General features: G+C 41.4%; 1 protein-coding gene and 1 long non-coding RNA gene across 2 annotated transcripts; one reads left to right on the top strand and one right to left on the bottom strand.

Annotated features, from left to right (window-relative positions):
* The first annotated feature begins 762 nt into the window (after positions 1 to 762).
* Positions 763 to 3,810, top strand: fam89a (family with sequence similarity 89 member A). Its single transcript, XM_029630861.2, has 2 exons — positions 763 to 1,197; positions 1,640 to 3,810. Exons 1-2 carry the CDS (start codon positions 946 to 948, stop codon positions 1,898 to 1,900), a joined length of 513 nt encoding a protein of 170 aa, XP_029486721.2. The 5' UTR covers positions 763 to 945; the 3' UTR covers positions 1,901 to 3,810.
* A 1,686-nt stretch (positions 3,811 to 5,496) lies between these two features.
* Positions 5,497 to 14,051, bottom strand: LOC115107744 (uncharacterized). Its single transcript, XR_003860259.2, has 3 exons — positions 13,883 to 14,051; positions 10,933 to 11,129; positions 5,497 to 7,798 (listed from the first exon to the last, which is right to left on the bottom strand). It is a non-coding gene; the product is annotated as an uncharacterized LOC115107744 (long non-coding RNA).
* Between the last annotated feature and the right edge of the window lies 1 nt (position 14,052).

Raw genomic sequence — 14,052 nt, 5'->3', positions numbered from 1 at the left:
GCCAATTCATATAAAATAATATGTTTTAACTGAGGGAATACATGCATTCTTTAGTTTTTCACATTTAAAATGACGCATGTCAGTTGTTGAGACCTTGCTTTTTCAATTACATCTGCCATTTTTTAGGTCCTATGTGCCTCTGTGGGTTGGGCTTCATCTCTTTGTTGAGGGTCTGTTGTTAGTGAAGAAGGACCATGGATGGAAAGCCCACCATCTGTCCTTCATACTGACACCTTTGTTCTGCAGACACATACTTGTCATGATGACCTCACCCACACTCAGTAATGCCTGTTGTACTATTCTCAGTCAATGGTATTCATGTTGCACATGTCAAGTTTGTTTCTTTTCAAGTGTTCCTTTATCCTAAAGAAAATAAGCTTGAGAACTATAATTTTATAAAATGGTGAATGATGGCTATTTGGTTCATTATAACTGTCTTCATAATAAATTATTCCACTTAATGTAGAGCTGTTATTTACTTCAGGAATAATGCCGCGTTCATGCGCTAGTCTGAACTAGGAAATTCGGACATTTCCGACTTGCTAACTGGTTGAATGCTGCACGAAACGACAACCAGTTTGTAAATCGTACTTTTCCAGGTTTCCTAGTTCCGACTAGTACTTGAACGCGGCATACACCGCATGGATTAGATAGGACCGTCACTCGAACGAACGAAAAACACTGGTATTAGGTTATGAATATTCAACCTCCCTTTCCTGTCTGTCACTGCGGGTAACGCCCAATCAGCCTCAAACTGTGTTAAAGGGACAGGAAGTGCGAGTTAGTCAGAGCTCGAAAGGAGAAGATTACTGCTGTTTGGTGTCAACGACTGTTGCATGTTGTTTGTCGGAGATGTGCTTTTCATTCCCGAATGTGGTGATTTATAACGACTAAAACTGAAAGTACTGTATTAGTTTGAGTGAGAGGGGGAAAAAAAGTTTAACGATGAACGGTAAATCTGCGAATGGCACAGCGGGCGGAACACTGGCCTCCATTGAGGGGCTACCCCCACTGCCAAAGAGCCTAAGCGGCTTGCTGAATTCAAGCGGCGGGTCTTGGAGAGAGATGGAGAGGATGTATGCAAAGAAAACCATGATCCAAGACGACCTTAGCCGTGGGCGAAACAATTCCGACAATCTGCTTGCAAATAAACCGGCCAATCTTGATGCGGCTTTAGCACTCCTCCGAAAAGAAATGGTAAGAAGTGAAGGGGAGGTGAACAATATATGATCGCAAACAGAATCGTGGGGGGTTCCTTTATGAGGTGAAATGAGAGTAACAGCTGTTTTGACAGAATCAAGAAATCACTTCGTTACTGTTAATTACTTCATGGTCTAATTAGTATCCCAGCTCTTATGGTCGGCGTTAACACGTAAACTAACAATTTTACACTGGCAGTTGCCAATCTCTTTGAAAGTTTACAAATCAAACTTTTTCAGCCTCACTGTAGGCCTATCCTCCGTTGGGATTAATATTTGAACCCATTTCTGCTTAATTGAGAGAGAAAAAAAGTATAGTTAAAGGCATGAAGCACCTCCGCCAACGTTTGTCTAATTGCTAACGGTTAGGCATAAGTATAGTATCAAGCACCTGTTTGGGAGGTCTTAAAATAATTCTGGGGTCATTTTTATCTTTCCAGGTGGGATTGCGTCAGCAGGATATGTCTTTGCTGTGTCAGCTCTGGTCCCTCCATGAGTCAATCCAAGAGTACAAAGGCAGTTGCCAGGATCTCAGCGCCGGGCATGGGATAGAGAACGGCTACTTTGACGAAGATGATGAATACTACCAGGAGACCAGCACAACACCAACTGACCAACCTGAGGGAAGTGAGGCAACATCTCCCAAAAATGGGACAAGCAAGGATTCCTGGCTACAAGACTCTTTTCACATCACCATTTGAGTGACTCAAGAGCTGAGCTGTTTGCTCCTCAGCTTGACTCTACACGTTTGAGGCAATACGCTTTTTTATAAAGAACTGTGCCATGCATTGAGTTTTGCTGGCTTATAGTCCTTTTTCAGCAGACTTTTTTTCATATAAATATATACAGAAATTAATTATTTATTATAAAATGTTTTTTCCCTTATTACTATGGACATTTAGAGTTTTCTATGATTGGGTAGTATGTACTTCCAAGCTCCTTGTCATCTTCACAAAGTTTACAGGATTGAAATCCCAGACACCGGGACAGTCTTGATAAACAAAATGGATGGGATTCCTGTCCCTGCAATCAGGGGAGGAAATCAACTTTTAGATGGCATGTAGTGGCAGCTGTGACTGGTTTGTGTTGTGGCATAGGCGGGAGAAAAGTGTAAAATGCTGGAAATTGCTTACTTCTGGAAGGGTTTAAAAAAACAGGGGTAAGTAAAGCATGTGCTTCTCAGAAGCCCTGTTTATGGTGTGCAGACACCAGACTGTGCTTCCTTTCATACTGTGCTGTGGCTCCATACCTTTTCAGTTAATAGTTATTCAATGAGACTGGGAAGTCTGCATTGTTGAATTAAGTACAGTTGCTTCCATAAACCTTGTTTTCAATTAACTCAATACAGGGTACCCATTACGAAGTCAAAGTATGTTGACCCCACTAGGACATGCATTTAGTACACATATGGCAATGTTGACTAGTCTCCCATGGCCAACTGACCCCTATCTTGAGTTTCTATGCGCACTCAACATTTAATAGCATAGACCGTATCAAAATTATTTAAGCTAGAAATGCATTCTTTAACTTTGACAATTTTGTGTGTAAACTGGTCCACAATTCATGTGCTTCTGGTACGTAAAACCAAAGAGTATATTTGATGCTCGTTTGCTGAAATGTATTTGGTTTTAGGTAAGATACTGTAAAATGCAATGCTCTTCCTGATGCATCTAGTCCGTTTACTCTCCGAACAATATATCAAGAATGTTTTGTAATACAGGTGGTTGATCTGTTAAATATGTTTTCTTCACTGATTTAATGCAATTGAACAATATACACATCAGAGGACGATTGGAGGTCATTAACAGCATGCTTTCAAAATGGGGAGTTGAAAGAATGTTCACGGTACCTTCTATGCCTCAATGTGAGTGATCATGTACTTGAATTTCTACCTCCAGCTTCACTGTAAATGTATATTACCGCCACCAGCCGCAAATTGAAAATCTGTAAACAGAATACTTAATGTCCATTTTAGTGCCTTTTTTGGTCTCAGACCTTGGTTATTGTTGTCTGTCCCTTCAACTCACAGCACTTTTCTCAACCTGGTCATGTCTTTTTGACAGTCTCATGGCAAACATGTTGTGCACTGCATACTGTAACTCCAGTTACTAGTTCAATTCCCACCTAAAAGGAAACCTTATGTTCACCAGTGTCAATAATCCAAATATGAAATGTACATGAGCATCCTGATTAGTTCCTTTTTCATGTGACAATATCCAGATGGATATTGTCTTGATTTCATCCAATCAGAAAGCTGTGTTCTTGTACCACAGTTCATCTCAAGTTGTTGCCTCTCAATCCAAATCTACAGACCTAAAGGAGTCAATATAGGCCTCAAGCCAAGAAAATTAAACATTTGATTTCAGTCTAGTGGCAAGGTCAAGGTAGATGAATCTGTCATCAAAGGAATAATATATGTATTTCATCTATGAATCTGTGGAGGATTTTAAAAAATATATTGTGTTCCCTCAGATACAAAACTCTGTATTTTGTATCCATTCCTCATGTTTGTTATTTTTCAGCGAATGACCATACTACTGTTTTTGGAAGATTTGTTATTATGCTCATGTGATAGCTATACTTATGGATTTAATAAAATGACTTGATACTCCGATTTGTGTTATTCCTGCATGAACGCATACAATGAGGCAACTGAACACAACTGTCTACTGTGTAGCTCTAAAATTAGCTTTGGCTTTACGGGTCAGCACTCACTACTTTTAAAGTGTATTGATCAACTTTAGATCATTGCACTTCCTGAGAGTGAATTTAAATAGTTTAGTTTTATAGCTGCTATAGAGACATCCTTTGTGTTTTGGAGAATTGTTCACTACAACTTATGCTGTTCATTTTAATCTCTTATTCAAAAGAGGCATCCCTGACGTTCCTATATAATTTACATCTAAACTCGTGAAAAAAAAGAAGCGTCTCTTTTTCAGGACCCTGTCTTTCAAAGATAATTTGTAAAAATCCAAATAACTTCACAGATCTTCATTGCAGAGAGTTTAAACACTGTTTCCCATGCTTGTTCAATGAACCATAAACAATTAATGAACATGCACCTGTGGAACGGTCGTTAAGACACTAACCGCTTACAGACGGTAGGCAATTAAGGTCACAGTTATGAAAACTTAGGACACTAAAGAGGCCTTTCTGCTGAGTCTGAAAAATACAAAAAGAAAGATGCCCAGGGTCCCTGCTCATCTGCGTGAACGTGCCTTAGGCATGATGCAAGGAGGCATGAGGACTGCAGATGTGGCCAGGGCAATAAATAGCAATGTCCGTACTGTGAGATCCCTAAGACAGCGCTACAGGGAGACAGGACGGACAGCTGATCGTCCTCGCAGTGGCAGACCACGTGTAACAACAACTGCGCAGGATCGGTACATCCGAACAACAACTGCCCGAGTTACACCAGGAATGCATAATCCCTTCATCAGTGCTCAGACTGTCCGCAATAGGCTAAGAGAGGCTGGACTGAGGGCTTGTAGGCCTGTTGTAAGGCAGGTCCTCACCAGACATCACCGGCAACAACGTCGCCTATGGGCACAAGCCCACCATCGCTGGACCAGACAGGACTGGCAAAAAGTGCTCTTCACTGACGAGTCGCGGTTCTGTCTCACCAGGGGTGATGGTCGGATTCGCGTTTATCGTCGAAGGAATGAGCGTTACACCGAGGCCTGTACTCTGGAGCGGGATCGATTTGGAGGTGGAGGGTCCGTCATGGTCTGGAGCGGTGTGTCACAGCATCATCGGTCTGAGCTTGTTGTCATTGCAGGCAATCTCAATGCTGTGCTTTACAGGGAAGACATCCTCCTCCCTCATGTGGTACCCTTCCTGCAGGCTCATCCTGACTGCTCCATACTGCTCGTTCTGTGCGTGATTTCCTGCAAGACAGGAATGTCAGTGTTCTGCCATGGCCAGTGAAGAGCCCGGATCTCAATCCCATTGAGCACATCTGGAACCTGTTGGATCAGAGTGTGAGGGCTAGGGCCATTCCCCCCAGAAATGTCTGGGAACTTGCAGGTGCCTTGGTGGAAGAGTGGGGTAACATCTCACAGCAAGAACTGGCAAATCTGGTGCAGTCCATGAGGAGATGCACTGCAGTACTTAATGCAGCTGTTGGCCACACCAGTTACTGACTGTTACTTTTGATTTTCACTCCCCCTTTGTTCAGGGACACATTATTCAATTTTTGTTAGTCACATGTCTGTGGAACTTGTTCAGTTTATGCCTCAGTTGTTGAATCTTGTTATGTTCATTCAAATATTTACACATTTGCTGAAAATAAATGCAGTTGACAGTGAGAGGATGTTTATTTTTTTGCTGAGTTTATATGTACAGCTGAAGGTAACATTGTTATTGTCTCATACTGAAAACTAAGAAGCAAAGGTTCTGGAATGTGCAGTTTAGGTGAAGTAGAGAGCTATTGCACAATATGGCTATGTAAGTGTTTTCTTATCAGGTCAAGGCTCCGTAGACAAGTCATGTGATCAACACTGGTGGACCCTCAGATAGTTACCCTGTTACTGTATCTTCTCACAGACAGAGAGCAACGGTCAACTATCGTTATAAAGCAACCAATCCGGCTGGGCAGCTAAAATTAAGGCAGATCTGAATGAATCCCCTCTTCACACACTCACACTTCATACACCAGCGTGTGTCCCTTAGAGTACAATATGAGCTACTTGTATTCAAAGGAGAAGTAGGGGTAAATATTGACTAGCATGAAGTGCCCTTTTGGCAGTGGTGGAAAAAGTACCCAGTTTTCCTACTTGAGTAAAAGTAAAGATACCCTAATTGAAAATGACTCAAGTAAAAGTGAAAGTCACCCAGTAAAATCCTACTTGAGTAAAAGTTTTAAAGTATTTGGTTTTAAATATACTTAAGTATCAAAAGTAAATGTAATTGCTCAAATATACTTAAGTATCTTAAGTATCAGTAAAAGTATAAATCATTTCAAATTCCTTATATTAAGTAAACCAGACAGCACCATTTCTTATTTTTTAAAGTTACGGATAGCCAGGGTCACGCTCCAACAGTCAGACATAATTTACAAACTAAGCATTTTTGTTTAGTGAGTCCGCCAGATCAGAGGCAGTAGGGATGACCAGGGATGTTCTCTTGATAAGTGTGTGAATTAAACAATTTTCCTGTCCTGCTAAGCATTCAAAATGTATCAAGTACTTTTGGGTTTCAGGAAAATGTATGGACTAGAAAGTAGGTCATTTTCTTTAGGAATGTAGTGAAGTGAAAGTAAAAGTTGTCAAAAATATAAATAGTAAAGTAAAGTACAGATACCCCAAAAAATGACTTAAGTAATACTTTCAAGTATTTTTACTTAAGTACTTTACACCACTGCCTTTTGGAATGCAGCCTGTAGTGAACATGCCTCTGTGCTGGGCTGAGCACCTGTTTAAGAGATTGTGGTAGATTAACATAATCTTGATTGAAAGCAAATCCAAGGTATGTGTAATTCTGCCGCTGGGGTGGGACAGTTTACAACACAAGCAATGGGCTATGTACAACTGGGCTGTGCCAACATTCACAGACCACAAACACACTGCTCACCACAAAGCTTGAGCAATTAATGGGAAATTGTGTCAACAGATGTGCTGTCTGAAACCTTGGTTAACTTGTCCAGAGGGTTTTGAAAAGCTGATTGAGAGTTTACAGCCCAGCTTTGGCACAGAACAGTCAGCCCTCCTTCAGTGATCCTGTCTGACTTTTACTCTCTGAGCCCTGGACCTGGCTGGCACTATCCTCATGAGCTTACACTGAGCTCTTCTTCATCTCCTTCACGGAGATAGAGAATTACAACTGCAAATTCTCTATTCTTCATGACATCTTTTGTCCCAATGACTCAAATGTTGTTTCCCTTTAACAGCACATTTATGCACTGGTCTCAACATTCTAATAGCTCTGATGTGATTCTTGTTATACTAAACTGATTATCCAGGCTCATGATCTACCACTACACCAGGTTGAATAATGCTGCACTCACTACACGCTTGCTGGAACACTTTCAGCATGTGTGCTTAAAATCAAATCAAATGTATTTATATAGCCCTTCTTACATCAGCTGATATCTCAAAGTGCTGTACAGAAACCCAGCCTAAAACCCCAAACAGCAAGCAATGCAGGTGTAGAAGCACGGTGGCTAGGAAAACCTCCCTAGAAAGGCCAAAACCTAGGAAGAAACCAGGCTATGAGGGGTGGCCAGTCCTCTTCTGGCTGTGCCGGGTGGAGATTATAACAGAACATGGCCAAGATGTTCAAATGTTCATAAATGACCAGCATGGTCAAATAATAATAATCACAGTAGTTGTCGAGGGTGCAGCAAGTCAGCACCTCAGGAGTAAATGTCAGTTGGCTTTTCAAAGCCGATCATTTAGAGTATCTCTACCGCTCCTGCTGTCTCTAGAGAGTTGAAAACAGCAGGTCTGGGACAGGTAGCACGTCCGGTGAACGGGTCAGGGTTCCATAGCCACAGGCAGAACAGTTGAAACTGGAGCAGCAGCACGGCCAGGTGGACTGGGGACAGCAAGGAGTCATCATGCCAGGTAGTCCTGAGGCATGGTCCTAGGGCTCAGGTCCTCCTAGAGAGAGAAAGAAAGAGAGAATTAGAGAGAGCATACTTCAATTCACACAGGACACCGGATAAGACAGGAGAAGTACTCCAGATAGAACAAACTGACCCTAGCCACCCCCGACACATAAACTACTGCAGCATAAATACTGGAGGCTGAGACAGGAGGGGTCAGGAGACACTGTGGCCCCATCCGAAGATACCCCCGGACAGGGCCAAACAGGAAGGATATAACCCCACCCACTTTGCCAAAGCACAGCCCCCACACCACTAGAGGGATACCTTCAACCACCAACTTACCATCCTGAGACAAGGCCGAGTATAGCCCACAAAGATCTCTGCCACGGCACAACCCAAGAGGGGGCGCCAACCCAGACAGGAAGATCATGTCAATGACTCAACCCACTCAAGTGAGGCACCCCTCCTAGGGACGGCATGAAAGAGCACCAGTAAGCCAATGACTCAGCCCCTGTAATAGGGTTAGAGGCAGAGAATCCCAGTGGAGAAGGGGGAACCGGCCAGGCAGAGACAGCTGCCTGTCTCCAGGGCTTACTACAGGGGTTGAAACCAGTTTGATTTCACAAGCAGTGGAATGTCTTTCAAAACATGGATCTACAATTACCCGCGACCACCTGAGGCCTTTCATAACACATTCCCCCTGTTTGAAGGCACCGGGCTGGGTCAGCACGTCAGGCATTAGAGATGATTTATTTGAGATGACACATTTCCCGTAAGTGACCGCCACTGCTCTTTAGAATACACATCGCCAATTTACTTGATACATTAGCGTACAGTATGTGTCCGAGGAACATGTGGTGTTTAATCTCTGTTCTAGCATTGTTGTTTACATTTCCATCCACTTGACATGCCTTGTTGTTTGGATAAGGTACTGATTCTCACTATTCATTCAAGATACTCCTCTTACTATTTTCTCCCCTTATTCCACGTGCTTGCAAGGCAAGCAGTCTAAAAACAATGACTATTTGTCATCCTGGACCATCCACGGACAGATGCTCAGATCCACTTGAGGTATCCTTGTAAGGATACCAAACAAAACATTTCAAAGCATAGTTCACTCAACGATGTAAAGGCTTGTTACAACTTGTGAGCACAACATGAATCCTGAACCGAGTTATGGCAGGAATGACAAAAATTAAACATTAAACATTTGATCACTGTACAAAAAGGAGAAACAAAAGATAAGACCAGTTCGAAAAATCTCTAAGGACAAAACAGTGAGTAATCAAAAATATTATTTTATTCACACTGACTTCAGGCTCTGTCTGCATACAATAATAGCATTTTCTGAGGACATTAGTGTGCTTCATACAGTTAAGAAACGCCAACAAAGCAACTGGCTTTGGTCAGAAAAAATATAAAGGCTCTGTGTATGCACTACTTAACCAATAAGGTCTCAAGGGACCTTAGCATATACATTGCCTTCAGAAAGTATACCCCTTGACTTCTTCCATATTTTGTTGTGTTACAGCCAGTATTTTGTTTTTCAGTCATTTACACACAATACACCATAATGACAAACTGAAAACATGTTTTTAGAAATGTTTGCTAATTTATTGAAAATTAAATAGAGAAATATTTAATTTACATAAGTATGCAAACACCTTAATCAATACTCTGCAGAAGCACAACCATTCTCAGGTCTTGTCATAGATTTTCAAGCAGATTTAAGTCAAAACTGTAACTCGGCCACTCGGGAACATTCACTGTCTTCTTGGTAAGCTATTCCAGTATAGTTTTGGCCATCTCCCAGTGTCTGGTGGAACGCAGACAGAACCAGGTTTTCCTAGGATGTGCCTGTGCTTAGCTCCATTCTATTTATTTTTTATACTGAAAAACTCCCCAATCCTTAACAATTACAAGCATACCCATAATCTGATGCAGCCACCACTATGCTTGAAAATATGGAGAGTGATACACTGTAATGTGTTGTATTGGATTTGTCCCAAACATAACACTTTTTATTCAGGACAAAAAGTGAATTGCTTTGCCACATTTGTTGCAGTATTACTTTAATGCCTTGTTGCAAACAGGATGCATGTCTTGGAATATTTGTATTCTGTTCAGGCTTCCTTCTTTTCACTCTGTCAATTAAGTTAGTATTGTGGAGTAGCTACAATTTTGTTGATCCATCCTCAGCTTTCTAATATCACAGCCATTAAACCCTGTAACAATTTTAAAGTCACAATTGGATTCATGGTGAAATCCCTGAGCCTTTTTTTTCTCTCCGGCAACTGAGTTAGGAAGGACGCTTGTAGTGACTGGGTGTATTGGTACACTATCAAAAGTGTAATTAATAACTTCACCATGCTCAAAGAGATATTCAATGTGTGCTTTTAAATTTTTTTACCCATCTACCAATAGGTGCCTTTCTTTTGGAAAACCTCCCTGGTCGTTGTGGTTGAATCTGTGCTTGAAATTCTCTGCTCGACTGAGGGACCTTATAGATAATTGTATGTGTGGGGTACAGAGATGAGGTAGTCATTCAAAAATCATGTTTAACACTATTATTGAACACAGAGTCCTGAACTTATTTAGGCTTGCCATAACAAAGTGGTTGAATACTTACTAACTCTAGATATTCAGATTTTCATTTTTGATTAATTCCACTTTGACATTATGAGGTATTATGTGTAGGTCAGTGACAAAAAGATCTTAATTTAATCCATTTTAAATTCAGGCTGTAACACAAGAAAATGTGGAAAAAGTCAAGGGGTGTGAATACTTTCTGAAGGTACTGTAAAGCCACCCTCTGTGAACATGTGTGTCAAATGCTTATTATTCCACAGCTCCTATACTTAATCATATAGGCTGCATCACCAAGAGAGTATTGCTCTCTTTTACTGTACAGCTTCAATGAAATAAGGCATTCAAGGCAATACGTTTGATTTCTCTCTCATCTGTTCCATATCAAAATATTTGTTGCTTATACACAGCCTGTGGGTTTTGGCATCGCACAGATTAAAGAATATGTTCAATATGTCCTTTCTAAGGTGGTAGGTATTTCACAAATAGCCTCAGGAATGCCCAGTATCCTTATTAACTCCAATACCAACAGAGAGGTTTTTGTCAGTGTTTGACTATATGACTAGGCACACTCCACACAGCACTGATAGTTCCCCTCACCGCTCTCTGGTCCCGGGTATAATAGGCGCCATTGTAACAGTGTGTTCTTTAGGACCGGCCTGAAACAGGTCACTGGAACGGCAGGATGTCCGGTATGCTCCATGGAAGTGTCTGAAATGCCTGGGCTATGCACGTCTCCAATAGCAGACCCACACACACAGCCAGCGGGGAGAGCCTTCTGCTGCAGTATAGAATGACTGGAGAAGAGAGGAAATGATCAGAACACAAACATGACAATATGCAGGAAAAGTACTTGTTTTGAACAACTTCACATCATGTTAATCTCCTACTTGCTGTAGAAATACTGCCATCAGTACAATAAACTATGAATTCTACAGAAATCCAATATCAATCAAATGTATTCATAAAGCCCTTTTTACATCAGCAGTTGTCACAACGTGCTTAAACAGAAACCCAGCCTAAAACCCAAAGAGCAAACAATGCAGATGTAGAAGCACAGTGTCTAGGAAAAACTCCTGAGAAAGGCAGGAACCTAGGAAAAAACCTTGAGAGGAACAAGGCTCTGAGGGGTGGCCAGTCCTCTTCTGGCTGTGCCGGGTGGAGAATATAGTACATGGCCATTAAAGCCAGATCGTTCTTCAAGATGTTCAAACATTCATAGATGACCAACAGGGTCAAATAATAATCATGGCGGTTATAGGGTGCAACAGATCAGCACCTCATGAGTAAATGTCAGTTGGCTTTCCATAGCCGAGCATTTAGAGGTTGAGACAGTATGTGCAGTAGAGAGAGCGAGAGGGGGAGAGAGAGAGAGAGAGGGGGGAAGGGTGGAAACCGCAGGTCCAGAACAAGGTAGCACAACTGTCGAAGAGGTCAGGGTTCCATAGCCGCAGGCAGAAATGCAAAAACTGGACCAGCAGCACGTCAAGGGCCATTACCCTGTGTATTATGAAAAACCACAGGGGCCACACAGAGACTAGTGCTTGCTTTGGGGGCCTGATTGTTGGGTGAAGAAAAAACATAAAGCATAATGGTAATGCAGTTTTAGTGAATGAATGGATTCGTTTTGGACAATTTTGGGACCATTTATAACTATTTAGTAACTAGAGAATAACATAATTCATGTTCGAACATGGATTTTCAAGCTAGGAGTAAGAGCTGCCATCTGCTGGTGCACATCAATGCTCCTGCTCCTAATCATTACCCTGTGAGCTGATGGTTTCTATTTTAATAAAACATGACTGATGTGAAAAGTAGATAGATATGGGGCTCGATGTGTGAAGTAGGTTATTTACTAGTATCAATAATGAGTTATGAGAACTTTTCAATCCAATTCATTCGCTGAATTAACAGGAACAGAGATGGCACTAAATGTGAGTGACTCTAATGGGAGAATTGGTACACTGAGGGAGGAGTTGGCTAATGTACCTCTGATAGCCTGAGAGTTGGACGTGAGCACAAACAGTTTGATGAGGCTGAAACAGAGCGGGGAATAGTCATGCTCCCATATGACTATAGGGATGAGCAGAATGTTGCCATAGCTGGACAGCAGTATGGCTTTCAGCATTAAGCTCAGTTCAAAGTCCTAGCCAAGCAGCATCTAAACCAGTTAAAGGAAGGACAGCACTCCGACAGAGAACGCACCCAATTCTGTAGACAAATGAACATGAAATGAGTACCAACCAGCAGAAGACTGTCATTTGTATGGAATCATTGTGAAAAGAAAGCAGAATTTGTCACTTAAACCAGACTTGGAAACATTGTTATAACCTTGATATTAACATTGTCATATGCATGTTTGTTGATGAGTGCATGAGTTGTTATAGTAATAATGTGCTTTTTCCATGAGCAATACACCAAGAGCTGCCATCCCAAACATTCCCATTCTTTGGTGTATCTAATGATGTCTGCAGGGTCATTGTTCTGTTCAAATCCCTGCATTTGTGACCACCTCAGGTAGGACTCACACAGCAGGCAAAACACACACAGCTTCTAGTGAATCTATAGAGGAAACCATCAATAAGACATACCATCATGTATTGTGTCTCTCAGCAGAGAAAATGAAAATGCAACGCAACGTGCATCAAGTCTCATCCATTTTTGAAAGCATGCACTGTAATCTGACTCTGGTGAATCTTTATTTGAGTGTCTTACTGTACATACATTCAATGTAATGCTGAACAGAATGTGTGTGAAGGCTTGAGTTTAGCATAAAATGGCACCAATCAGAATAATGACTGATCAGATTAAATTTACTTGTCCACAGGCCTTTGGAAGGATTCCTGAAAGAAGTAGAGACATTTACCCATTTCAGACAGAAGATGTGGTATGTTACCTGTAAAAAAATATAAGGCCATGTTTATATGACCCCTATTCGAACAGTCCCTTATTTACCACTGCATTGCAGGTATAATCCTTTTACATATCAGTGGGTACCTGGCAAATTGGGAGGGGTGTTGTTAAACCATGGGGGCTGTTTGCAGTTCAAATTTGGGAGGTGTTAAACAATGGAAGTGTTAATGAATTTACCTGCAAAAAGCAGAGAACCATTCACACAGACCCGACACCTGTATTTTGGTTACATGGTATATCCAGGAATCATGTCGAGGTCTTTTGGTGGCTTTTATTTTCCACGTTTTTTACTCCGTACCCCTTTCAGATATACGAAATGGCTGCTATAAAAATGCAGGCATGGTAAATTAGTGGAATTTTGGTCTGTGTATGAAAGAGATAAAACAGGCACTCCACACCAAGCATTTCTCTGGCTTCTATGGCTAAACTAGTTAGACAGTTTACTGTTTAATCTGTTATAAGGTTAGAGACCCAACCTCTAACCAGAAATGTCAGCTAATAACTTGAATAGAAAAACAAAACCCCAGCTAACTACACCGCTGGCAGTGACAGCTCCCTTCATTTCTAGCTAGCCTAGCATCATCAGTTAGGTAATATCTAAACCAGGAAATTAATATGGGCCAGCTAGTTAACTCACACATATTATTATCTTCAAGATCCCATTACTGTAACCTTTGCGAAGCTCGTGCGCGTCCTTATTGCATTCAAAACATCTAAAGAACCCATTTGCCATTCTGTTTGATGTTGGCAACTTGGCAACGATAAGCAACCAGCTTGAGGAATCTGACTTCCTGGATTTATGCATGA

This window comes from Oncorhynchus nerka, linkage group LG24, assembly GCF_034236695.1.
Source record: "Oncorhynchus nerka isolate Pitt River linkage group LG24, Oner_Uvic_2.0, whole genome shotgun sequence".
Taxonomy (NCBI): Eukaryota; Metazoa; Chordata; class Actinopteri; order Salmoniformes; family Salmonidae; genus Oncorhynchus; species Oncorhynchus nerka.
This window is presented reverse-complemented; position numbering and strand designations above follow the sequence as displayed.

What these genes read in the sequence shown, in the direction of transcription:
- fam89a (XM_029630861.2), top strand. Translation starts at nt 946, where the DNA reads ATGAACGGTAAATCTGCGAATGGCACAGCGGGCGGAACACTGGCCTCC. An exon ending in CACTCCTCCGAAAAGAAATG is followed by an intron (nt 1,198 to 1,639) that starts GTAAGAAGTGAA and finishes TTATCTTTCCAG; the next exon opens with GTGGGATTGCGTCAGCAGGA.